This window comes from Vicugna pacos, chromosome 13 (assembly GCF_048564905.1).
Source record: "Vicugna pacos chromosome 13, VicPac4, whole genome shotgun sequence".
NCBI classification, from domain to species: domain Eukaryota; kingdom Metazoa; phylum Chordata; class Mammalia; order Artiodactyla; family Camelidae; genus Vicugna; species Vicugna pacos.
Genome location: NC_132999.1, coordinates 37,915,363 through 37,941,729, shown reverse-complemented (window position 1 = coordinate 37,941,729; position 26,367 = coordinate 37,915,363). Strand labels below are relative to the sequence as shown.

General features: G+C 58.2%; 1 protein-coding gene across 1 annotated transcript; it reads left to right on the top strand.

Moving 5' to 3' along the window:
• The first annotated feature begins 2,276 nt into the window (after positions 1–2,276).
• On the top strand, positions 2,277–23,575 carry FOXO6 (forkhead box O6). Its single transcript, XM_006215878.4, has 2 exons — positions 2,277–3,190; positions 21,393–23,575. The coding sequence occupies exons 1-2, from the start codon at positions 2,777–2,779 to the stop codon at positions 22,674–22,676; spliced, it is 1,698 nt and encodes a 565-aa protein (XP_006215940.4). The 5' UTR covers positions 2,277–2,776; the 3' UTR covers positions 22,677–23,575.
• The last annotated feature ends 2,792 nt before the right edge of the window (positions 23,576–26,367 follow it).

Sequence of the window (26,367 nt, the reverse complement as noted above, 5' to 3'; positions counted from 1 at the left end):
TAGGAAATAGTGGCTTTGGGCAGTTAAGTAACTTGTCCATATGGTTAATCAGTACGTTATACTGCCTTGTAATGAACGTGTGAGCAGGGACCAAGTTGTGAGTAAAGAAAAATGAATGTCAGTATGCATGGTAGGCGACTGTGTGTATGTGTGTGTGTGTAGAACGGGGGGGCCAGCGTGGGTCCCAGAAGAGAGTTCAGGCAGCAGCTGTGGACACTGGGTGGGGCAGGGGCCGGAGCGGAGCCTGAGTCAGCCTCTAGGGCGTCTCTGCCAACCTGGCTTCCCAGCCCCGCAGTGGTAGCCTGTGCCAGGGCCCCCAGCTAAGGATCCTCCCAGCTCTGGTATGGCCCCCAACAGGCCCCATCTCAAGGAGCAGGCTGGGTCAGGGCTGAAGACTAGAAGGAGGCCTGTCTGGCTTCCAGGGTACCTGAGGGGACAGCTCTCACCCAGTGTGGGTTCCCCAGGCACAGAGGGCATATGAGAACTGGGCGGGGGGGGGGGGAGGTGTCCAGCAGTGATTTCAGGCTCCTTATGATTCTAAACAGAACCACCTGGAGGGTGTGTATAGTTAAGCAGAGGGGGGCAGCCAACAGTTCCCATGCCCACCCTTTGCCTTCAGGATGTGATTCAGGCAGATGCCACGCCAGGCATTTGCAAGCTGGGCCTGTTCCCGCCCTGGGTAGGGGGGCGAGGAGAGGCCCCTCCAACCCCGCCCCTGCCCTCACCCTTGGTCCTACTCCTTGGGACCTAAGCTTGAAGGAAGGAAGTTTTGAGAGGGGGCTGTCTCCTGTGGCCTGGGCCCAGCCCTCCCACTGCCCAGAGAACTTTCTGCAAATTGCAGTCTCCAGCCTCTCCAGGAGTGTGGTACTGGCTGGTAAGCTTGGATTCTAGTTCTGGCCATTCCATTTGGGCAAGTCATCTCCCCACTCTGGGCCTCAGTTTCCTGCCTGGCAAAAGAGAAATATTGTACTAAAGGGATATAGAAACTGGCAGAGTAGCAAGTGGCGTGGGCAAGCAAGAAACAAGGACGAGTGCTTGGAGTTGGGCTAGAGAAGGTATCAGGGGTGAGTTGAGCTGAGTTTTGAGTAATGGGAGAATCTCTGATGAGGACCTTGAGGAGGGGAAAGGGTGTTTTAGGCAGAGGGGATACCCAGAGGAAAGGCTGGCAGGTGGAGTGTTGGCTGGAAACCTAGCCTAGGACCCTGTGGGATGAGGGCTGTCAAACTGCTCAGCCAGCCTCTCCCTTCTGAGGCCATATGATGATCTGATTAACATCTGACACCTTCACTAGCCTATACCGTAATGACCTCATCTGTCTCTGTTGCTGCTCTCGTCATAGTAGCCTGAACAGTGCCTGGTACATCAGTGTCCAATAAATATATGTTAAATGAGGGAGAAACTTCTCCCCAAACAGGATGGACTTTAGGGCAAATGTTTGTTCCAACAGCCCTTGCAAGAGCCTCCCACGGACTCAAATAGTGGTTTGCAAAGTGTGGTCCTGAGAGCATCACCTGGAAACTTGTTAGAAATGCAAAGTCTTGAGCCCCAACCCAGACTTAACAATACGTTTTAACAAGCTCTCCAGGTTGATTCTACTACTTGTTAAACTTTCAGAAACGAGGCTCTAAAACTATGCCCACACGCACCCTAAGAGCCCACGAAAAATACTTGCAGATGGAGAATTTAAAACTGCGGCCAAGCCTGGCCTAGAACCCAGGCATTCTTGACCCTTTCCCTTTCCCCAGATCAGTCTAGGGCACAAAGAAGAGAACAAACAGCTCAATCATGCCCCCCCCCACCTGGTTTTTGGAACAGAGACTTGGAAACGCCAAGGGTCCAGAAACAGGGGGCGGAGCATTCCTCCGGGGAGTAGAAGGCGGGGCCAAATGTTCTGAGCCCCGCCCCTTCCCCGTTGCCCCGGGAAACCCCGGGTTGTAACAATAACCTGGTGACGCGCTTCGGGGAGGGATCCTGCCGAGTCCGTGGGCGGGACAGCCCTGCTGCGGACCAATGAGACCTCTCGGGCCCCGCCCCCGCGCCCCCTCCCCCAGCGCGGAGCAGGGGGCGGGGTCGTGCCTGCCACTCCTCCCCTGCTCCGTAGGCGGCGCTGTTGCGTATAGGGGCTGAGGCTGGGTCGCCCCGAGCCGGGAGCCCCGCGCTCCCACCCACAGCCCGCGGGCGGGGCACCGGGCGGGCCGAGGATTCCGCGGCCGCGGGCGGGCTCGCCCCGCCCCCTCCCGCGTCGGGCCCGCCCCCTCCCCGTCCCCCGCCCATCCGAGGTGCAGCCGGCGCTGAGCACGGCAGGCGCGGGAGCTGGCGCTGGAGCTGGAGCGGCGGCGGCGGCGGCATTCACGGGGCGGCGGCGGCGGCGCGGGCTCCGGCAAGGGCTCGGGCTTCGGCATGGTGCAATCCGGCCTCGCCCCGGGAGAGCGGGGCCCAAGTGCTGGGCCGGCCCCGGGGGAGCGGCGGCAGCGACGGTGGCGGTGGTGGCTGCAGGCGCAGGCAGGCGGCAGGTGCTAGAAGCGGGGCTGGGCGAGGTGTGTGCCCGCTGGGCTCTGGGGCTGCCGCTCCCTCTCTGCCCTCATCTCTCCCTCCCTTCGGGCTTCCTAGCGCGTCCAGCCCCCTGTCTCTGCGCCCCGGCCCATGGCGCCCCGCGGTTGAGCCAGCGCCGCCAGGGACCCCTCCCGCGGGCCTCCCCGGGGCGCGCAGATCCCGGAGCCGCCCGCCCACCCTCCGTGAAGCCTCCCTCCCCTCCTCGCCCGAGCCGGGCGGGACCATGGCTGCGAAGCTGCGAGCGCATCAGGTGGACGTGGACCCGGACTTCGCGCCGCAGAGCCGGCCGCGCTCGTGTACCTGGCCCCTGCCGCAGCCCGACCTGGTCGGCGACGAGGACGGTGCACTGGGTTCAGGGGTGGCTGAGGGCGCCGAGGACTGCGGGCCGGAGCGCCGGGCCACGGCCCCGCCGATGGCCCCAGCGCCGCCGCTGGGCGCGGAGGTCGGACCGCTGCGGAAAGCGAAGAGCTCCCGGCGGAACGCGTGGGGGAACCTGTCCTACGCCGACCTCATCACCAAAGCCATCGAGAGCGCCCCGGACAAGCGGCTCACGCTCTCTCAAATCTACGACTGGATGGTCCGTTACGTGCCCTACTTCAAGGATAAAGGCGACAGCAACAGCTCGGCCGGCTGGAAGGTGGGGGCGTCCGGCTGGGGAGAGGGGGCTGGGATCGCCGGCCAGGGGCTTCCCGGGCTACTAAAGGCGTCCGGGCTCCGGGCAGGTGGTCTGGAGGAAGGCCCCGGGACACCCCCAGGGGTCACAGAGTATGCGCCGGGGCGTGGGGCCGGCCCGCAGACAGGCGGGGGCGTGCTGCGAGCAGCTGTGTGCGTGCTCTGGATACGGGTTAGGAGGTCTGGTGGAGTGACAAGGGACTGCCACTTTGAGGCATCCCCGAGGGACACCCTCACCCCAACCTTCGGGGCATAGTAAAAGAATCCATTTTCAGACCTCGGACACTGGGGAGCCCCCTCTTACCCTGCGAGTTTGCTTTGTTACTCTCGTTTTACCCTCAACACCAGGGCACCCTCCTTAAAGAGCTAAAATAATGACTTGGGTGAAGTGGTTGCTTTCCTCCCAGGTCTTTCCCACTGCCCTCCCTGGAGTTGGCCTCAGGGTGAGGAATGCGACCCTAGGCCCACAGTTCCTCCTGCAGTGCCAGGAGTTCACCTTAGGGCACCAGCCAGCCTCGGGTGGGGAACTGGTCAGGTGACCTGAGATCTGAGTTCTCCATGGGGCAGCTGCTGCCCCCCTTGCCTGGATCAGCATGGTGGGCTGGTGATGACCCCTGCTGATATGAGGGCAGGGTATTGAGACCTGGGGATCTGTCCCCGCCCACCCTAGGCTGTCTGTCTTCCACTTCCCTAGCTTTCTGAGCCCAGATGCATTTGGGGGTAGAAGGAGGGACAGGGGGACCCCAGGGAGGCCTCAGTACCAACCAGCGGGAAGGGGGGAGCCATCTTGGGAGAAGACAGGGGCTTGACAAGATTGTGGTCTCAAGACCCTCCTCTGGCCAACTTCTTGGGGACTGGAGATAGTTGATGCCTTTTGGGGGAGGAGGGCAGCTGTGCCTGCTTAGGGGCTGTGAGCTGTGTCACGCTCCCTGTGGGAGGGGGGGTCTCTGCGACGGAGGCATGCCTCAATGGAGGGAGGGGGCTGTGCCTGGTGGTGGCTGTAGACAGAGTCCAGGAAAGAGGTGTGCCAGTGGAGGAGGGGAGGCTTGTGGGCATGGAGATGCCCAGTGGCTGCACTGTAGGGCCCACGTGCTCTGACCTGGGAGCCCATGGCTCTCAGGCTTCATGCTAGCAGCTTCTCTGTCTCTCTATGGCCGCTATAGGGTGGGGGCACAGACTGGAGGAGCAGACATGAGTCTCCCTCTGTATCCTCTCTCAGGTCCCCTTGGGCTCAGCCCCCACCAGAACACTTATTCCTCCCAAGTGGGTCCTGCCCTTGTGCTTTGCTCCCATGCTTTCTCCCACCTTTCGTTTCTCCTTGGTGGTACAGCCCTTGTCCTCAAGGGCAAAGAGTTCAGATGCCTCTTCCAGGAAGCCTTCCCTGACCCTTTTTAGCTAGCTCAGGATGCCCTCTTCTCTGGCCCTCTCCCTGTCTGTCATAGGCCTTAGTTTTTTGTGTTCTGTCTCATTTCCCTTCCCCACCCTGCCTTTGGAAGACAGTGGCAGTGTCAGAGCAATCTCTGCGCCCATGGCACCAAGCATGATGCCTGGCATCAGGAGCTACCAGTGCATGTCTGGTGAAAGAGTGAAGAAATGGGTGGATGGTGCAGAGTGTGCTGAGGCCAGGGAGGATACTGTGGGCCAGAATAAGCCAGGAGGACTTCCTGCAGGAGGTGGAGCCCCAGCTGGGCTTGATGGATTAGGGATGATGGGGAAAGATGGCAAGAGGGAAAATGAGACTTAAAGCTGGGTAAGAACTGTCATTCATTGAGGGTCTTAGGGCCAAGCCCTGTGCCAGGCACCTTTGGGCATGTGTGCCAAGCATCTCCTTTAATGCTCTCTGCACTCCCTGAGGGATGTTTTTCTGTTACCACTTACAGAGCTGGGCACTGAGGCACAGAGTGGAGGAGTGAACTGCCCAAGGTCACACAGTCAGTAGATGGGAAAGGTGGATTCCAGTCCAGGTGTGTCTCCCTCCAAGGCCCAGAGCCTCTGAAATAGTGTCCTGCTGGCACTGGATGTGGGAGGGGGACACTGACAGCTTTCAAACAGGGGCAGGTCTAAATCCTAAATGTGATTGGGAATGTACTTGGAGATAATTTAGTCCCACAAGTTCATTTCTCAGACCATGAGACTGAGGCCCTGGAAGGAAATGGGACTCTTCTCAAGTCATCAGTGAGCAGCAGGCCCTGGATGATGGTCCAGGTCTCCCGCCTGCCCATTGGATGTGGTATCCACTGCACCACACGGCTGGGGACACGCTGGTCCTTCTTGTGCCTGGGCTCAGGAAGGAAAGAGCCCTGGAAGGCTTGTCCTGGGCTGAGGCATTGGTAAGGGAGCCTCAGGCTTGGGCTAGGTCCTGGCAGAGACCACCCAGGCACTGGAGAGGGCTGTTCAGAAGGGCTCCTGGCCTCTCTCATCTCATCCCCTCAGTGTCTACCCCACCCCATCCAGCTCCGCAGGGAGCTTCCTTCGCCTCCTGCTGCCTGTTCCCCCATACCCAGTCAGTCCTCAAGGGCCTGGTGGAGGAGCCATCCCCAATTCCTAGCCACCCTCTGGTGAGCAGAGCTGTGGTACACCTCAGGTGCCAGGACTAGGTCCAGGGACCCATTTTTTTCTCCTCCCCTCCCCTCCCCCACATAAGTGTTGCACTTGAATCCCCTGGGTGTACAAAACCCTGTGTTAGATGGAGTCGGGGAACTCCATCTGGAGTAGAAGGCATTGCACCTGCCTTTAGGATGCATCAGGGCTCAACCAATTCCACACCCAAGCCCTAACGTTTTACAGGCAAGAAGGGCCGGGGATGGGGCAGGGAGGTAGCCAAAGTCCTCACGCAGGAGGTGGCACTTGGTCTGGGCTGCCTTCACTGGGGGAGGGGAGGTAGAATAGGGGAGAAAGTCTTCCAAGGAAAATTGACTGCATAGGCAAAGACGGGGAGATGGAATTGCACATGCTGGATTTGGGAGGTGGTTAGGTGTGCCAGGCTGGAACCAAGGGCTCCTAGGAATGGCAGGGCTGTGGCATGGGAAAGGCTGAGCCGGCCAGATCAGGAAGGGCCCAGTGCTTGGCCTTTGCCCTGTTGTTCCAGCTGTGGTGTGGGGAGTCCAGGGGTGTTGCAGAGAGGGATTGGAGGAGGCAAGATCAGCAGCAGGTGCAGGCTGAATGAAGACTCAAGAGAGGCTGGGCTTGGTGCTGGGAACTCCACCAAAGAGACTGGTAGCATTGCCATCAGGGCGGAGTGTCTCCAGGCCTGGGATGAGAGTTTGGACAGGAAGTCCCCCTCTCTCTGCAGTGTCCCAGAAGTGTGGATATCGCACATCCAGGTAGAGCCTCCCACTTCCTCTCAGACACTGTAGCCCTACCTTCCCTAGCACTTGACTTCTCCGGGAAGCCTTCCAGGCTGCTCTGGGTCCTGGTACTCCTTCCACTTAGCACCCCTAGAGTTCTGCCTGGTTTTGTGTTTCCTGGCTGCCAGTTCCCCTGGGAGCTCCCAGGCCAGGCCTGGGCGCCTCCCATTCCTGTCCCCAAGCCTGGTGGGGGAGGAGCCCAGTGGATGGGGACTTCCTTCTCCCTCAGGGCCTGGGGCAGCTTGGCTATTGGGGGGTGGGATCAGGAGGCATGGTGCCTCCCCATATGGCCCACTCTGGCCAGTAGGTCCTAGGTGGAGTAGGGGCTAGAACGGAGAGACTGATCTAGAGGCCAGGAGGAGGGTCCTGCTACAGCCGGGCTGAGCAGTGGTTGTGCGTGAAAGGGGCTCCCCCTGCTCTCTCCCCGCAGCCTGCTCCAGCTGGGCTCCCTCCTCCTCCTTTGTCCTCCGGGGATCCCCAGCCCCGAGGGCTGGTGGGGGTGCGAGAGGAGGCGGTGTGAGCCCCGGTTGGGGGGTGTCCTCACCCTCCGCACTGCACGAGCTGGGGGCTGGCAGCTGCCCGCCTCCTGGGCACGAGCCCGTGCCAGCCGCTCCTGGCACAGTTGCTGGCACGCCCGGCAGACTCCCACGGCCACCTGCTCACACCCACCCACGAGCGCTGGCTCGCGGCGGGCCCTTCCGGCTTCCCGGGCCTCCCGGCGCCCCTCCCCCGCCCCCCCCCAAGTCTTCTGCTCCCCGCAGGCCCCTCGCTCTGCTCTGCCAGCCGCATGGCCTGGCCCCGGCCCCCTCGGGCCCCCTCTCCGCGCAACTTGGGGAGCTCGAGAGGCAGGCAGCTGGGAAGCCCCTGGGGTAGCTGAGCCTCTGCGGGGAGAAGGGGGGGACCAAGAAGCAGGCAGACAGACAGACCGACAGACAGGGTGAGGGCCCCCGCCTGCCACCTGGCGCCGCTCCAGCGGGACGATGGCGGGCAGCGCCGTGCCAGGCGGTAATTGCAGACAGACTAATTTAAAGAGATGAGACGGTTATTTTTAACTCCTGTTAAGGTAATGAACGGCGCGGGGATGGGGGGGCGGTGTGCGGGTTCGAAAGTTCAGCGCCCCCCAGCCCCCCACTTTCTGTAAGTTGGAGGCCCCTCTCTGTATGCCCCGAGCACTCCAGCCTCAGGACTGAGAGGAGTGGAGGGGCCCTTCCAGAGAAGGGAAAGGGGTGGGAGGGCCGGAGAGGAGGCACCCACCAGCCCAGCACACATCCTGTCAAATCCTGGCCACCATCCTTCCAGGTGGGTATTAGCATCCCTGTTTCCCAAGTGAAGTGACTTGCCTTAGGGTCATATCCCTAAGAAATGGCAGTGCTGGGAATTGAACCCCTATCTGTCTCCCAAACTCAAGCTTTTCCTGTGCCTTTGGGGCCATAAGGAAGGGATTTTGAAAGGTTCAGGCTTGTTTCTTGCAGCCCACCTTCTCCCCTCTTTAAGTGGCAGCTGGTGGTCACTACATAGGGTTCTCGAGGCTATGAAAACCCTTCTGTCTGTGTCCTGTGAGGGAGGGGTGAGGGCGTGGTCATGGGCTGCATGTGGGGATGTAAGCCTCTGAGATGTGGGTGCACCAGCTACAGCAGGGGTGGCTCCCTCCTCACCTCACAGTCTTCCTTACCTTGTGGCTGGCTCTTCATCACCCCTTCCCTATTTGCAGCCTGTGGCCTGTCTCCCAACTTGAGAGTGGGTACTTGAGAAACAGGTCCTCATGGGTGCCTGCTCCCTCCACCTCTGAGTCTGACTTTGGGTCTCCAGGAGTCGTGGGGCCCATCACCCACTTCCAGGAGTCCTTCCAGATGGATCCCTTTCTCACACACTCCCAGGAACCAGGGACTCGCAACCTCTGGGGCTGCCCATCCTATTACTAGACAGATCTTCAAGTTGTTAGGATTTCATTCCTTCTCCCAGGCAGTGGCCTATCTCTCTGGGGCATTGCTCAGGGTGTCCTAGTTCAGCCCTTTGGGGTCAGTTGGAGCTGCGAAGTCAGCAGTGGGTGAGGGGCCAATAGAGCCCCTGGAGGGGAACCTGATGGAGCGTGTGTGAGTTGGAGCAAAGCTCTCTCCCGTGCTGGTCCTCAGTGTTCTCATCCATATCCAAAGGGCCTTAACACACTCAGTCTCTGGTCCTTCGGAGGCTGTGACTAACAAACCCTCTGGTTCTAGGAGCCATGAGGGGTTAATCGGGACCGAGGGCACAGAGTACTGAGGGGACTTCTCTTGGGTGGAAGTGTGTGAGTACAGGTGTGAAGGAACTGGAACTGGGGACTCCTGCTTGGGGCTGCCTTTCCTGTCCCTGGCAGGACCCAGATGGCAGACATGCTCTGGGCCCAGTGAAAGGAGTGCTCGTGGCAGTCCCAGCTGGCCCCCAGATCAGGCAGATGGGGGGTACAGACTGTTGGGTGGGCATTAGTTGAGGCCCTGGGGCCCCAGTAGGGCTCTCTGGGGGACAGCTGGATCTGGAGCACCCCCCTTCCTCCTGGCACCCTGGTTACCATGGAAACCAACTCCTGTTTGGGAGGGTTTGGCTGTTTGCTGCCTCTCCCCACCCCCCAACCCATATGTGGAGGTGGGAGGGGGGCCAGGTGGTGTGTGGGGGAGGGGCCTCCCACACCCTCCCCACTGGGGCCTCCCTCTTTGCAGAGAAACCTTTCTGGTCTCTCAGGGGAGTACCTCTCGTGGGAATGGGAAGAAGAATTAAGAGAATTGACTCCTGGGTTTAGGCAGCCAGTTGGGCATTTAACAGTTTTCTCATTTCATCCTCCCTGCGTCCTGCCAGGTATTTGTCAATAGCCCCATTTTACAGTTGAGGAAATGAAGACCCAGAAAGATGAAGTTACTTGGCCAAGGCAACAGAGCTGAGATGAGGCTGAGCCTGGCTTTACATGCAGACCAGTGTCTTAATATCATGTTTCACTGTCTCCCAACACCAGTGCAGTGTCAGCCCACATGCCAGCCAGCCCTCTTGTCCCAAGCCTCACTCATTCTTGCTCCACAACCCTCCGGGGCTCCCCAGTTCCCCTAGGAGCCCACCAAGCCCAAACTGCTCTATTTAGACTTCTGAGCCCTCTGCTAGCCTTACCCAGGCCCTGCCCTTCCTCCCCCTTTCCCTGCTGCCTCTGATCCCAGGCAGTCCTTGCATTGCCACCTTTATACCTGGCACCGGAGTTCTTAGCCCAAACCACTGCCATTGTCACATGCTCACCAAGGCAGCTATCGGCTCTGATCCCTTGGGACACCCCTCAGAAACTAGGTGGGGAGCTTGAGTAGTTGGAACAAAAACCTACCTCCTAGGTGATTCTGGAACCCAGTGTGTCTCTCTGAGAATTCCTGCCTTAAATCCTTAGCTGATGGCAGAACTGGCTGATGATCACAGTCACCTAGAAGCTTTCAGGCAGTACAGTCTCTCGTCCCTGTCTCAGACCCTCTGTGTCAGACTCTCAGCGGGTGGGCTTTGAAATCTGTATTTTAACAGGTCTGTCTGGTGACAGGTCAGATTCTGAACCAATGCCTTAGATGGTAGCTTTCTCTGCTCCTGCTTTTCCCTCCCATCTTTTGCTTCCAGTGTGGACCAGCTTCTCCAAGCAGGCTGCCCAGCTTGAGCCCCTTCCTCACTCTCTTTGGGTCCTCCGGGGTATTGAGCTCCAGGCAGTCAGCTCCAAGGGACTGAAACCATCCCCTCCCCATTCACCCACCCTCCGTGTCTGATGTGCTTTGCCGCCCAGAGCCTCTGGCTGCAGGAGGGAGGGAAAACCTCTGTGTGAATACTCAGTAGGCCTCTCTGGAACTGGACTGGTGAGGAAGCAGCAGAAAGGAAAGTCGCAGCCCCTGCTCTCTGCCTGCTCTCTTCCAGCTCCCAGTCTGATGGGGGAGGCACGGCCATGTGTACAGCGTGGTGCTGTTCTTATAGGATCCAGTGCTGGGGCCTTAGTGGGACACTCAAGGGCTTGGCCACCTGGCCCCAGTCAACCTCTCCAGCCACTTCGCTCACCCCTCCCATCTTCTGACCCTTACTTTAGCCACAGTGAACTCATCCAGCTTGGGGTTCAGCCACCACGTGCCCCAGAAATTCTTTCATTTAATTCTCACAGCAAATGGTGAAGCCAGTACTGCTACTATCCTCAATTTGCGGATGAGGAAAGTGAGGCTGAGAGAAACAAAGTGGCTCTCACGGTATCCTACTGGAAGTGACCGAAATGGAACTCCCCTGGGTTACCTCCTCCCTAGTGCAGTGCTCTGGCCAGGCCAGTCCACGCTGACCTCCACCCATCCCCATCCTCACTGTCTCCCTGATTTCCCTTGGAGTTTGGCCCTGAGGCTTCCAGCCTGGGGGTGGCTCGGGGATCCCTGGCTCCCTTGCTGACTCCAAGAGCTCCCAGAGGGAGGGAGCTGAGGTTGTCCCTCTCCACCCTTCCTTCCCCCCCATCAGCCATCTGCAGGCCCCGGGGTTGATGGCTGCTTCCTCCACTTGCTTTAATGCAGTTCTATACCCACTGGGCACCCACTGTGCAGTGCTGCTCAGAGGAACTGGACTGGCTCCCTGCCCTTGAAATGCCTGCAGGTCCAGCTGGGGAGATAAGATGAGAACTCCTGATTTTGATTCAGGATAAAAACTGTCCAGGGTTGTGATGGAAGGCCAGATAATGAGCTGTGGGTATTTGGAGGTGAGGGCGGAGAACCGGGCAAAAGAGTGAATCCCTCAGGACTCTTTAGGAGCCCCACAGGGTCCGGCTGTGTTAGCTGGAGCCCAGCAGGACTTGAGGCTGGAGAAGAAAGCAGGGGCTGGATGGTGAGAGGCGTTGCTTGCCACGCTGAGGAGCTGGCATTCCAAGCTGTGGGGGACAAGGAGGGAGTGGCATGGGCAAAAATGATGGTGTGGTGGTGGGGGGCGGCAGCAGAGGCTGGTTTAGGTGCCCAGTATGGACCTGATGCTGTGGTCCAGGGGAGGAGATGAGCCTGAGAGAGGGTTGAGGTCCCAGGATGCCAGGCCTGAGGTGCCAGGCAGCACCCTTTGGTGCCTTGAGGATCTTGGAGGTGAGATGGAGTGGTGTGGGTAGGAATCCAGTGGCAAGCAGAGAGGAGCAGTCCTAGCTCTGCCACTGACCCTCTGTGTGGCCTTGGGCAACTGAGCCTCAATTTCCCCGCTGCAAAATGAGATAATCATAGGTCTTCTGTCCAAGCTTTGTTGTGAGAATTACATGTAAGAGGAGTTACATGAAAAGTCCCCAATGAAGTCTTCGCAAATATCATTACTGTTTTCATTGCTTTGGGAAGGGAAAGGAGATACCTCCCCATGTGCTGTGCAGGGTGGCGGTCCCTAGGCCCTGATCCTTGAGCGACACTGACTTGTATGTGTGTGTTTTGAGGCTGTGGGGGCGGGGAGGATTCCTTCTTCTGGAGTCTCCCTTTCTGTCCTTGAGGTGTCAGATAATGAGGATGTCCAAGCTTCATCCTGCCCTTAGGTTGACCCACTGTTTTCTAGCCTACAGAGCCTTCTGCATGGCCTTGGGAGGCAAGCAGGCAGGATTTAGGCGTTGTATTTTTACAGATGAGGACAGTGATTTACTCAAGGTCACCCTTGAACCCAGGGTAGCCTGCCCCTGGACGCTGGCCCCTCTTTGCCCACTTGGCAGGCTGTGTGACCTTGGGCATGGCCCTTCCCTCTCTGGCTCTCAGTTCTATCTAGGGATCAGAGTTCCCCTCCCCCAACACTCTGGGAAGCAGTGAAGCCTCCTCCACCCCTCCTGTCCCCTCCCCCTGTCCTCAGCTGGCCTTGCCTCCTTTTGTAACCTGAGCTGGGGCTGTGGGGGAAGGGGCTTGCCCTCTGCCAGAGGCACCTGCCAGCTGAGCAGATGTGTGGGGATGGAGGCCCCCCTCGCACCTCCCAGGGGATAGCCTGCTCTTAGCCTGGCAAGGCTGGGGATGGGGCAGGCAGTGCTCAGCACACCCAGCCCTGGCCTCTGTCCTCCGGCCCCAGAGCTTACCCTGAGCACTTGTTCATTTTCCAGTGGACATGCGTGCTCCAACATGCCCTACAAGGTCCTCTCAGGCTCCAGGAGAAGACAGATGGCAGATGAGGGCTGGTGCCCCAGTCTGGGTGGGCTGCCTTGGGTTCCTGGAGCCCGTTGGCAGGGGGACAGAGGGCCAAGGGCGGCCCCTGGGGGTGAGGCCAGTGTCTGTGCGGGTGGCCATGCCCCTGGGAGAGCAGATGGTTCCCTTGGCACTGTGCCCACTCTTCCTCTCCCCCAACCCCCTACCCCAGGAGCCAGCCTGCAGGGCTGGGGCACAGCTGCTGAGCCCTCCCCAGAGCCAGGCCCAGGGCAGGGCTGGGTGAGGTCACCGCAGCTGCTCCCAGGGCCTGGGGCAGAGGTGTGGGGAGGTGCTGCCTGTGGTCTTGGAGGTGGGAGGCTCAGACTGAGAAGAGACTGGGAGAACCCTGAATGGCTTAGTATTTAGGGGTCCCCTTTAATCCTGGAAGAGGGAAGAAAAAGTCTGGAGCGACTGCAAGCCAGTGTGGACAGTTCCGGGTGCCCCCTCCCCAGGCCTGCCTGAGAACTTCTGCCTGGCTCAGGCTCCTCCCTAGAGGCATCTCAGGGTGGGAGGAAGAGCAAGGGCCCTCAGGGTGAATTCCTGCCCCACCGTCTACCCACTTGGGCATGTCAGTTTCTCATCTGTAAAATCAGTATAATAAACCAACTCAGAGGGTTGTTAGATTTTAATTGTTGAGTGCCTGCACAGTGCATGGCACAAGATGAATGCTCAGTAAGTTTCTTTCCTTCCTCACTTGGCTGAAGTCTCCTGAGGAGCCAGGAAAAAGTAGGAAATAGCAGAGGCAGCAGGAACTGGAGGGGAAACCAGGAGGGAGGAAGCAAGGCCTGGAGCTCCGGCCTGAGGTTTTGCTGAACAGAAACCACACAGAGTTGCCAGGCTTGAGTGGTTCATGGCTGCTGAGAGTTCCAGCCTCTGTGTTGACTTACTGTGAGCCAAGGATTGCCCCGCCAAGTTCAAGTGGGGAGGCAGACTCACCCACAGTCATACTCTAGTTTACAGGTAGATTTTTATAGTAGCACTGAGGTGGGAGCAACTATCTTGAGGGCTTGCAGAGGGGGCTAGGAAGATGCCTCAGAGCTCACCTTGATGGAATTGTAGGAACCAGCTGAGCAGAGAGGGAAGGGCACGGGGAAGATAGTGTGCAAAGGCATGGAGGTGTGAAACATCCAGCGTGGCTGGAGTCCCAGATGGGTTTAAGGGAATGGAGGTGATGAGGCTGGAGAGCATTGGAGGGCTCTTGAGTGTCAGTCTGGAGCTGGACCCAAGCCCTGGGGGATGAGAAACCATGGGCTTTGGCACAGGGGTGAGCTGGGGCTTCTGCTGCTGGTTTCTTTGCTGCCCAGGTTGGGTGTATGGCCTCTGTTGATTCTGGGGTGGGGACTGGGGATGCCAGGGCCTGTCCCTTGACCTCATGCCTTGCTTTGGACATTCAGTTCCTCCTGGCCCCTGGCTGCCCATTTCTGTCCTATCGCTGACCCCAAGCCCACTCACCTGTCAACACCTGTGGCCTTGATGCCCCCACCTGCCCTGCTACCCCTCCTTCACTACACACCCTAGTACAAGGATTTGCACATGGCCTCGAGGCCCTGAGGTCCTTCAGGTCACTCCCTCTGCCAGGGAGCTTGTCTGGATTGAGCACCCCAGGCAGCAGAACAAGTTACATGCCCATCCCACCTGCCAAGAGCATGTGGCTTTCTCTGAGACAAGTGTATGTTCCTGGGCCAGAGTGAGGTTGAGGGGTAAGGGTTGGGACAAGGGCAGTTCCTAAGACTCTGAGACAGGGACTCAGTAAAATTCTTGACATGTGGGATCTCATCCAGTTCCCAGATGCCCCTCCCCCAAGGGATGATAGGATGGTTACCCTCTTTTACAGGGGTGATCCAAGGTCACATGGAGGAAGTTGGGATTCTAGCTCCAGCCCTCAATGGTTCCTCATGCAGGAAGGGAGGGAAGGAAGGAGGGAGAGAGGAAGTGGGAGTCATGGAGGGGATCAGAGAACTCACTTGGCCCCACAGGTGATCTCTGCTCAGGGAGGCACTAAAGGGAGGAGCTGGGTCACCCATCCACATTGGGTAAGTGGGGTCAGCTTTCTGAGGGAGGGGCTGGGCTGAACCTTGGTCAGTGGTGGAACCTGGAGGGGCATCCATACCTGACTATGGGCTTGGATGGTTGGACACAAGAACCAGGACTAAACTGGGAGGGTCCTGGAATCCCTCAGGTGCCAGAGAGGCCAGGAGGTAGCCACTCACAGGTCTTGTAGTGGGTGGGGAGCACAAGGTTTAAGTCTCCTGTCTCCAGGGAGCTTGGGCTTGAGAACCAAGGCAGGGATGGCCACTGAGGTGGGCAGCAGAGCAGTGTTCCCCGCCACACTGGGTGGGAAGAGCCATGGCTTTGGCATCCAACAGCCCCGAGACCCAGACCTGGCTCCATCAGTTCCCAGTTTCATGGTCTCAGGAGTCATTTAACCCACTGGAGCCTCAGTTCCCCAATCCTTTGTAAAATAGCATTACCTACTCACAGGATGGTTTTTAGGATTCAAAGAAGAAATGTACCTAAAGAACCTCACTTGGGTCTGGCATGTAGTAGGTGGTACCCTTCTCCTGCCTTGCTATTTGAACACGTGCCAGTGGTGTGCTAGAGCTGATCGTGCACACTTCTTCCCAGTTCTGCACTCGGTGACATCATGCTAGTGGCTTAAAGTTGGCTACGGTGGGAGTTTCCATGCCATAGAAATCAGCAAACGCTACAGATCGAATCAGGTGGAGTTTGTTCCCCTGCTGGAGAACTGGAGGAAATCCATCCCGTGAGCCCTCTTCAGCCCTCGAGGGGACCAGACAGGAGGCAGGACAGTGCTGGAGCGCTGGCTGGGCCAAGAAACCTAGAACTCAAAGTCCATGGGCCCTTTTGGGAGGGCCTGGGGAGATTGGATATAGTCACAGCACCAGGCAGCCCTCTGTAGGCAGGGGATAGCAAATGGTGGGACCCCCTCTTTTCTGTCTACCCCCTCTCCACCTCTGAGATCTGGCAGGCCCTGGCCAGAGAAGTAATATTGGATGTGGTTGGGCTATCAGAGAATGAAGCTGTGCTGGGAGGAGAAATGAGGTTGTGCTGGAAGATAAAAGAGGTTGTACTGTCAGGGAATGAGGTGGTACTTGGAGGCAAGGTGAGGCTGCATTATTAGATAAATGAGGTTGTACTGTCAGGGGATGAAGTGTACTTGTAGGAGAGATGACGTCCTGCTAGATCAGTCAGGTTGCACCGTCAGAGAACACAGCCACACCACAGGAGAAAGGAGAGCCTCCGCCTTTGGAGGATAAATGAGGGTGTCCTGCTGGATAAATGAGGGGGCCCGTCAGGTGAATGGAGTGCTGTTAGCAAATGAGGTTGTACTTGCTGGATAAATGGGACTGGTGTTGCTGGATAGATGGGGTTGTGCTGTCAGATGAATGCATTACTGCTCGTGGGCGAAGGGTGTCCTGGGAATAGATGAGGGTGTCCTGTTGGATGGATGAGCTGCCGCCACCAAATGGATCAGACCCTGTCCACGAGGGAGGCACGGTCTGCAAGGACGAGGTTATTCTGTTTCCACGGGGGCTCCTGGAGCGGCTTCTGGCCCAGGGTTGCACTGTTTGTGGCTGTTGGACCCAGACTGAGAGACCTTGGCCACAGCAAGCCCTGGGTCCCACAAGTCTGTCTAGGGAGCAGGAGTGAGCAGGGTGGGGAGCTGGGGTGGGCAGCTGCATTGTTCACCCTATGAGCCCTCCCTTCCTTCTCACGGAAGCCCTCCCTCCTCTCTGTGCCTCCTTCTGTGGCTCAGACTGCTCCTGCCTTTCTTCACCCCGTGCTGGCCTCCCATTGTATTCCGTGTTCCTCTCTCTCAGGCCAGTTTGGAGAAGCCCCTGTCGTGTGCCGGCCACTCTGCCAGTCTCATGAATTCTCCCTGCAACACACTGTTACCCACCTTTTCTCTCTCTCATTCATTCACTCAACAAACATTTATGAAATGCCTAGCATATACCAAACACATGGGGTATAGTAAAAAAAAAAAAAAGGACAGAGAACCCTTATGAAACTTATATTCTACTATAAGGGGAACCAGACAATAAATAATAAGCATAGATTATAAACTGTATATTAATTTAGAAAATGCTAATTGCTTTAGAAAAATTCAGAGCAGGGTATGGGGTCCAAGAAGTGGCAGGGAAGTGGAGCGCTTGTTAAAACGGTGGGCAGGAAGGGTCTTGTCGCCTAAGGTGACATCTGAGCAGAGACTTGAAGGAAGTGAGAGATGGATGTCAGTATCTGGGCAGACAGCAATGCCCCTGAGACAGAGGCCCCAAGGTGGGATGGCACCTGGCAGGTGCCCAGCAGGTGTAAGGAACAGGAGGGAGGAAACCAGCAGGACAGTGTCAGGGGAGGAGTCTGGGAGGTCACGAGGTGCTTGTGAGCTACGGCCCGGCCTTTGTTCTTTACTCTGAGTGAGCCGGGGGTGCCTCAGAGGGTTCTGGACTGGATGTGATCCAGGTTATTTAAAGGATCACTCTGGCTGCTGCCTGGTGGAAGGCTGTGGGGAAGTAAGTCTGGAAACAGGTTGCTGTTTTAGGAAATGGAGGTTCAAAGCATCTTGCTCCAGGGTTGCACTGTTTGTGGCTGTTGGACCCAGACTGGAATCCAGATCCAACACCAGAGCCCATACTCTTTGTCCTCACCAGCCTCCTCTACCTGGTGGTTGAGGCCCCAAGGAGCTGGCCTCCCTTGCCCAGGTTCTGAGGGAGAGTAGGATGGCCCTGGGGTGTAACCCACTGTCCCTTCCCTCTGATGGTCTCTGAGGCTGTGAATGAGGGAGGTCTCATCTCCCCGGGGAACCTGCCCCAGGCCAGCATGGAGGTGTGGGAGGTTTGAGGTCCCAGAAGCCGGGCCCAGCTTGGGCACCAGGGAAGTCTGGGCATGCTGGGGCCATGGCTGTGGTGGCGGGTTGCTAGGCGACTCTGAGAGGGAGCCCTGGTTACTGCTGCCTGGCAGAGGCGTCTCCCTCTGCTGCCTCCCTCACCTCCTCCGTGGCCTCTGGCCTCCCAGGAGGCCTTGTGGGTGAGATGAGATCGGTGCTTGCCACTGGATCTTGGCCGGGAGCTCTGATGGGTACCAGGTGGCTGGGCCCTGAGGAGCCAGAAAGCTGCAGGGCCTGGGCTTCCCTCCTGGGGCACAGCCCTGATGCACACCTGGTAAAGAGCCTAGCTCAGCAGACTGCAGCTGAGGTCCTCACCCAGCCCTGGGCCACCTCCCTGGGTAAGCCTGGGCAAGGCGTGGCACCCTTCTAGGCCTCAACTGCCCCATCCATCTGGCCTGCAGGATCTCTCCCCAAAATCTTTGTTTTCTGTGAGTGTGCAAGGGAGGATGCTGAGAGGGCAGGGCTCCAGGTACCCCCGTCCCCACCCCTGATGGCTTGAGTGTGGAACACTCAAGTTTTGCATTAGGCTCCACTTACTAAAAAGAACTCCACTACTTGGAAAGATATAAAAAGTTTGAAAACCTCTGGACTGGATGATTAGAAGAACTTTTCATTGTCAAACTGAAAAGGTGCCTAGAGCACCAGTGGCCCATCTCATTAATTTATGAGGGGGAAACTGAGGCCCGGAGAGGAGGAGGGACCAGCCCCAGGTCAGGCCTGCTGGAATAGAAGGACCACTATGCTGGGGGGTCAGGAGGCCTGGGCTCAACCCCAGCTCTGCCACCAGGTCCTGGGTGACCCAGGGGGAGTCCTTTCTTCTTTCTGGGTCTGACCAGCCATAGGCTAGGGCTCAGACTCTGTCCCTGGCTGGACAGGAAACAGGGTGGGGAAGGATGCAGACCTTCATATGCCTGGAGCATGTGTTCTTGGTGGTAATCTAAAACCTTTTTATTGATAGTCAGAAAAGGTGGAAATATTATGAAGCACAAGGCAAAATACTCTTGAATTCTAAAAAGGAAGCACCAGAGTTGTAGGGAATTTTGACCTTTTAACATGCCCCCTGGCTTCCCATGCTACCAGCTTCTAGGGTTGGTTACATCATGGAAAGTTTGAGAAGCACTGGGGGACTGGTTTCCTAAGATCCTTTGGCAGTTCTCTGACCTGTTCTCTCTCCATGGTGGAATGTGAGGTCCTTTAGACTGAGAGTGAGACTAACCTGAAATCAGTGCCTGGCTCTCCCACTTAAACTATGTGACCATGACAACCTACTTACCCTCTCTGAGCCTCACTGGCCTCATCCTGAGATAGGGATCACAAGCCCTGAGCTGCATGGAGAGTGACAGGATGATCACGTGAGATAAAGTACTTGTAGTACGCAGGGCTGAACTGGCAGGTACTCAGGAGGTGCCAATACTTGACGTTGCCCTTCCTCCCCTCCATCCCCCACCCCCAGCACTCAGAACCAGGCTGGCGCATAGTGAAGTTGATAAAGAGGTGTTGCCTCACTGACCTCCAGCTGGAGAAGCTGGAAGGTGGAGCCTCTGGTAGGGCAGCTAGTCCCATAGGTGAAGAGAATGAAGGCCTCTGAGGCCCCAGAACACAGGTGTGGGGGAGGGCCTGGGGAGCCAGGTGCAGGGGCAGGAGCAGAAAAGGGGGTATCTACTCCAGGGAGCACCACTCCTGCGGGGTTCCGGCTCCTCTCCCCTCAGAGCCCCAGGAAAAGCTAGGCAGGCCAATTCTGGAAGGGGACTTGGAGCCCCAGCTGTTGTCTCCCAAGACCAGAAAGTGCCAGAGATAGGGAGCCTGGGGCCCTGAAGAGTCAGATGAGTACCTGGATCTAGAGGTGAGGGGTGGGAGGGTACCCTGGGCAGCAGGAAGGACCCCTCCTTCTGGAGACTAGTGGGAAGAGGACAGGAGGGAGAGCCCTCGAGGATTGAGGATCGGGGTCGGGGGTGGTTCTGGGGCTGGGTGGATGAACAAGTTAAGAGCAGGTCTGTGATCTGGGCAGATCTGGAGTGGTACCTGGTACTGCTGCCTGTGGGACCGTGGGCAAGTTACATCATGCCTCTGGACCTCCATTCCCTGGTACAGGAGATGGGATAATGCCAGCTCCCCAGAGTTGTTCATGCCCAGCACAGTACACTCAGGGCCTGATATAAAGGAAGTAGAATGGAGCAGGTCTGTTGGGTAATCTAAAAAGCGAGGTCTTCTGGCCAGAGTGAGGGGTTTAACCAACATTAAGAGCATCCGGTGTGTTCACCAAACACTTACCCACACACATTATCTCAGGTAGTGATCTAACAGCCTTCTGAGGCAGTTAGTGAATGTTGCCCATTTTTTCCTGAGTAGCTCACTGAGGCATAAGGCTCCTGGAGATTGAGTCAACAACCTATGGCCACATAACTAGGTGGCTGGAAAAAGCCAGGCATCCTGCCCAGCCTTGCAGATAACCCAAACCTCTGCTGTTTCCACAGCAGTGCCTCAGCCAGGAGGTCAAGGCCACCAGGAGGGAGGCCCCAGAGGTGGGGCGTGGTAGGCCCTACAGAAGTTCTGCTCCTCCAGGTTCCTGTGGGGAGCCAGGTCTGTGGGGCTACGGATTCCTCTGCCTTCCTCTGTCCCCAGGACAAGCCTGGCAAAAGCAGGCAGTGATATGGGAGCGCGGGCACAACAGACATTTAGAAGAGGATAAGTACAGGTGGGGCAAAGGTGAAGCCCAGGGAAAGTTCCAGGGACAGCAGAAGGGCTGTGTGGCCCTGGGCAAGCCACTTCACCTCTCTGAACCTTGGTCTGCTTGTCCATAAACGGGCATGATGCCACCTGCTTTGTGGGATTTTGTGAAGGTTCCACCAGGAAGGGGCTTTGAGGGCAGAGCTACTCTGCTTTAGGTGGGTCGGGTGGGGAGGGGAGGGAGGGCTGCAGCCCAAAGGGGAGCTGGGCTGACCTGAACGTGGGCAATGAGCACAGGTGGGGTCTGAGGTCTCCATGGCCAATGGATATGCTTTGAGGGGCTTGCTTAGATTCAAAGCCTCTGTGGAGTTCACAGAAGCTCAGAGAAGTTGGAGGAAAGTCTGGGCCTATACCCACCTTAGGGACCCCCAGCCTGTTCTGCTTTCCCTGGCCAGGCCCTCCTAACAAAGGGTTAACAGTCTTTTCTACCTGCAGTTGCATTTTAAAGACACGAAATTAAAGCAGGTAATTTATTCTCCCCACACACGAAAGAGCAATTAGTTCTAAACAGGGCTTAATCAGTCACCGCGAGATTGATTTCTGGAGCCCTGGGTTTTCGGGCTCCTGGCGCCATGCCAGGCTTGGGGGGGGGGCGGACAAATGAGCCGCAGCGGTATGAGCCCTTACATAATCAGCTGGGGGACCCTGGCAGCCTGGCTAGCCCCGGGGCTTGGCTGAGTTGGAGAAGGGGTGTCTTGCTCCCTGCTGCAGGCCCCTTAAGAGTAGCCTCCCTGGAAATGCTACCCAAAGCTCCAGCCCCACCCTACGGACAGTACCTGTGGGAGGCACGGGAGCTGGGAGGGTGGGGCCGCCCTGGGGTAGAGGTTGGGTATTCTGAGTTTGTCCGACCTGGTACTTACACCTGCTCTCCCCCTTCCCCACCCCCGCCTTTACCCTTTCATCTTCCCTATTTCCTCCCCTTCCACCGTTGGCACTTCTCCCGTTCTCTTATCCTCTCACTTATCTGTTTTCTCCCACTCCTCTTCCCAACACTTATCCTCTCACTTCCCACTCCCCCACCCCTGTCCTTGTCTCTGGCCACAGAACTCCATCCGGCACAACCTGTCGCTGCACACCCGTTTCATCCGCGTGCAGAACGAGGGCACCGGCAAGAGCTCGTGGTGGATGCTGAACCCTGAGGGAGGAAAGACGGGCAAGACCCCGCGGCGCAGGGCAGTGTCCATGGACAACGGGGCCAAGTTCCTGCGTATCAAGGGCAAAGCAAGCAAGAAGAAGCAGCTGCAGGCACCCGAGCGAAGCCCCGATGACAGCCCCCCGGGCGCGCCAGCCCCGGGGCCCATGCCTGTGGCTGCCAAGTGGGCCACCAGCCCGGCCTCGCACGCCAGCGACGACTATGAGGCGTGGGCCGACTTCCGCGGCAGCGGCAGACCCCTGCTCGGGGAGGCGGCCGAACTGGAGGACGACGAGGCCCTGGAGGCGCTGGCGCCATCGTCGCCGCTCATGTACCCGAGCCCGGCGAGCGCGCTGTCGCCCGCGCTCGGTGCGCGCTGCCCGGGGGAGCTTCCCCGCCTGGCCGAGCTAGGGGCCCCGCTGGGCCTACACGGCGGCGGCGGCGGCGGCGGCGGCGGCGCGGGGCTGCCGGAGGCGCTGCTAGACGGCTCGCAGGACGCGTACGGGCCACGGGCCCGCGCCGGGACGCCTGCCTACTTCGGCGGCTGCAAGGGCGGCGCCTACGGCGGGGGCGGGGGCTTCGGGCCGCCAGCGCTGGGCGCGCTGCGCCGCCTGCCCATGCAGACCATCCAGGAGAACAAGCAGGCCAGCTTTGCGCCGGCCGCCCCGCCCTTTCGCCCGGGGGCGCTGCCTGCGCTGCTGCCGCCGCCGCCGCCACCGGCGCCCAGGCCCGGCCCGGTGCTGGGTGCGCCTGGGGATTTGGCGCTGTCGGGCGCAGCCGCCGCCTACCCCGGCAAGGGGGCGGCACCGTACGCGCCGCCGGCGCCCTCGCGCAGTGCCTTAGCCCACCCCATCAGCCTTATGACGCTGCCCGGAGAGGCGGGCGCCGCGGGCCTGGCGCCGCCAAGCCACGCGGCGGTCTTCGGGGGACCCCCCGGCGGCCTCCTGCTGGACGCGCTGCCCGGGCCGTATGCAGCTGCCGCCGCCGGGCCTCTGGGTGCCGCGCCCGACCGCTTCCCGGCCGACCTGGACCTCGACATGTTCAGCGGGAGCCTCGAGTGCGACGTCGAATCCATCATCCTCAACGACTTCATGGACAGCGACGAAATGGACTTCAACTTCGACTCGGCCCTGCCGCCACCACCGCCTGGCCTGGCCGGGGCCCCACCCCCCAACCAGAGCTGGGTGCCAGGCTGAGGGCCACCTCCCGCGCCCCGGGTGCCCTGCCCCATTCCCAGGGGCCTACGTCTTCCCATCCTGATCCCCAGGTCCCCACTCCCGTTCCCCCTCCACTAGGGGATCCAGGAGGCAGCCCCTGGCCTGCTAGAGACATCCCTCAGAAGCTGACCTCTGAGGGAAGTGGTAGGGAGGGGCTTGGGGCTCCTCACCATTCCTGCCCAGACTCCTGAGACCCGCTCCCCCTCCTCCTGGGGCAGGAAGCCTGGGAGTAGAGGCTGGATTCCAGGCTAGGTGGGAGTGGAGAGGAATGAGGTGGGCCGCACTGGCAGGGGAAGCCAACCGGGAGATGGGGCGGGGTGGGGGGCGTCTCTGAGTCTTCAGTTTCGCTTTCAGGGCCCTCGCGTGGCGAATCGGCCCACCCCAAACTCAGATCTGATTCCTAATTAACACTTTCCCACTGCCAGGAAACCCCTATCGAAAACACACTCATGTACCTTTTGGCTGTTCACCCTGAGATGTCCTCCTTCGTCCCTAAACCACCCTCCGACCTCCACTCCCACGGTTCAGCCTCTCCACCCATCCTTGCCAGCCCTAGCTTCTCCCCTCTCTGGTGGATGTCCGTCTCCCTTTCCACGCCCAACTATCCCCCAGTACTGGTCTCAGCCTCTCCAGCGGGCCTCAACTCTGGATCCACCCCTCAACCTGACACCCCTTTCTCCGTGCCAGTCGTGGCTCCTCTCTCCCATATTTATAAGTGTCCCGTCGGGGCAGGCTGTGGGCGCGGCGTCCCCGGCGCATATCGTAGGCAGTGTACCGTGGCCGTGCCGTCAGCGTGTGCGTGTGCGTGTGTGCCGTGTCGAGGCCGTGTAGAGTGCATTGTACAGCATATTTTCATGAATAAAATTGTTTTAAATATTTCCCGCGCCTTGGGCTAGCAGGGGGAGCAGTGGCAGCGTAGAAGAATACTTGGCGGGAATCGTGGGGCGGGGAAGGGGGTGGTCCCTGTACCTGAGTCCACTATGGCTTTGTGTCTGCATCTGTGTCAGCATTCACTGATGCCTGTCTACTTAATGCACATTGGTTAAGCACCTACTGGGTTCTGGACGCTGGAGATATGCCTGTGTGGAGCTCTGCACCTGTTTCTGTGAACATGTACCTGCAGGAAGTTTCTGGCCTGGGGAAATTCTGTCCCAAATAAGCCTCAGATTTGGGAGACAAGGCACAGATATTTACTGAGAACATGTTCATGCCCGGTCCTGTATTAGATATAATTTTTGTTCCCATTGTACAGATGAGAAAACGGGGTCTGAGAGGGAAAATCGCTTGGGAAGGCAGGCTGCGGTGGTGGAAAGGAGGCTTTTGAAGGCACACAGGCTTCTGTTTGAATTTATTCCTTGCTGTTTTCTAGCTGTGTGACCTTGGGCAAGTTTTCAGCCTCTGTAACCTTGATTTCGTGGTCTAGACCACAGGATAGTACACCTATCACGTGGATTTCTGGTGAGCAGTAAATGAGAAAAGACGTAAAGTGGGAGCACAGGTCTTGCACCCACTCATCCATTCATCCATGGAAGATTTAGTGAGCACCTGCTATGTGCCGGGTCTCATATCAAGAAATGGGGCTGCCGTAGAGAGCAACAAAGGCACGTTCTCGGCTGTCAAGGAACTTAGAGGCTTGAGGGGGACACAGATGAGTAAATAGGTGATTTTAGATCAGAGATATAATGAATGGAGGAGTCAGGGAGGCTGTTGTGGGAATGAATGACACAGCTACATCATCCTGGGTTGAGGAAGTCAGGGTAGGTGTCTGGAGGGGATACCATCTCAGCTGGGCCTTGAAGGATGGGTTGGCGTTGGGAAAGGAAGGGATTCAGACAGAGGAAACAGCATGAGCAGAGATCCGGAGTCAAAAGATCATGTGGGTTCCAGAACAAAAAGCAGTTTAGCGTGGCCAAAACTCAGAGGTGGAAAGATGACCAATGATGGGGAGGCAAGTGGGTCAGAAGGGGCAACACTGGGAGAGGGTCCATGACCAGGTCAGAGATGCTGGTGGTGACTCAGACCAGGAGGGACAGGGGAGGGCAGTGGGGCTGGAGGAGAAAGGATGAGTTCACATCATTTTGGATGTAGAGGCATTGAGACTTGGTTGTAGATTGGACAAGAGGGATGAAGGAGAAGGGAGGATCAAATGATGCCTGACTTGGTTGGGCACTTGGGCAGACAGGGCCATTCCTTGAGTGAGGGGCTTGGGGGCAGGAGGATCCCTGGGGAAGATGATGTGCTCAGCCTCAGACAAGCTCATTTTGAGTTATGTCCTATGGGACCCCTTGAGATTTGGGAGGGATGCATATGTACTATGTGAATGGCATCCCCTGGCATTGGGCAACATGGTGGCCCTGATATGTCCAGCTGGATAGTGGGGTCAGAAGCCCAGGAAGGTGTCTAGGTGGGAGGGGGAGGTCAGAGAGACAGGAGCACAGAGGTTGTCCTGGAGGTGTTGGGAGTGGCTTGGAGGTGGTACAGAGTGGGAAGAGCTGGTGCCCTGGTCTGCTCAGATGAACACCTCAAACACCTTGGCACAGGAAGAGGAATGCACTGGCCAAGAAGGTACAGCACAGGGAGAGGAGGAAGACGAGGATGCCATGGGCTCCTAGTTTGTGAAAAGGGTGTGGTCTTGGAAAGGAATAATCAATGCTCTCGCCTCTTGGAGCCTCATTTTATTGGTCTGGAAAATGGGGCGGTTCCACCTGTCTCATATTTGTTTTGAGGAGCAAATAAGATTGGAATTATTCTCTGAGGTCACACCTGGCAAGGGGCAGAGCCAGGGTTCCTGCCCAAATGTATACCTCCAATGTCCAGGCCGTCCAGCAGCCCCTATTGCTTCTGGGGTGGTGGCTGTGAGCAGAGGAACAAAGGAGATCGGAGTTGGTAGGACCTGTACCAGTTCCGGGCTCAGGTCGGGGGCTAAACCTCACTGTGGGGTGTGGTGGGTGTCCCCACTGGGTGGGGACCACAGAAATGGACACTCCCATGGGACTAATGTCCCAGCCCCACCCCACCCCCGGACTCTGGGACAGCCCAGCTGGGTCTGGGCTCCATATGGCTGTAAAGCAGCCCCCACCCTAGGCTGACGGAGGGTGGGCTGCTGGTGTGCGTGTGCAGGTCTGTGTGTGTCCATGTAGCCCCATTTGCATCTGTCTGTGTGGGCCCATGAATATGTGTGTGTGTGAGTGTGTGCTGGGAGAGGGTCAGACTATGTGATAGTTGGGGTCTCCTGGTCTATATGTGCACACGCCTGAGCATGTGTGTGTGTGTGTGTGTGTGTGTGGTTGAGATGACAGTGTTTCCATCTCCAAGGGTGCCCACATGTGCGCCTGGGGCTGCGGAGACTGGGGGTGCCTGTGTGAGTTGTGAGTGTTGCATGCCACCGTCTCTGGGTGTGTCTGCCTGTCTTGGCACATACCTCTCTCCGGGTGGACTAGAGCTGGTGTCCCCTTGCCAGGAGCGCCTTCTGGGCTGCTCTGCGGTGGGGGGGAGCTGAGCAGAGGGACACTCCCAACCCTGGGATGGGCCAGCCTTTTGCACAGGGAGCAGTGGGACCACCTCAGAGTAATGGCTGAGCTCTGCTTGGCTCAGGCCAGCAGTAGTTCCAGAGACAGCCCTGCCCTGCTGGGCCCCATCAGGAGAAAGCGGGCAACACCCCTGCAGCTGG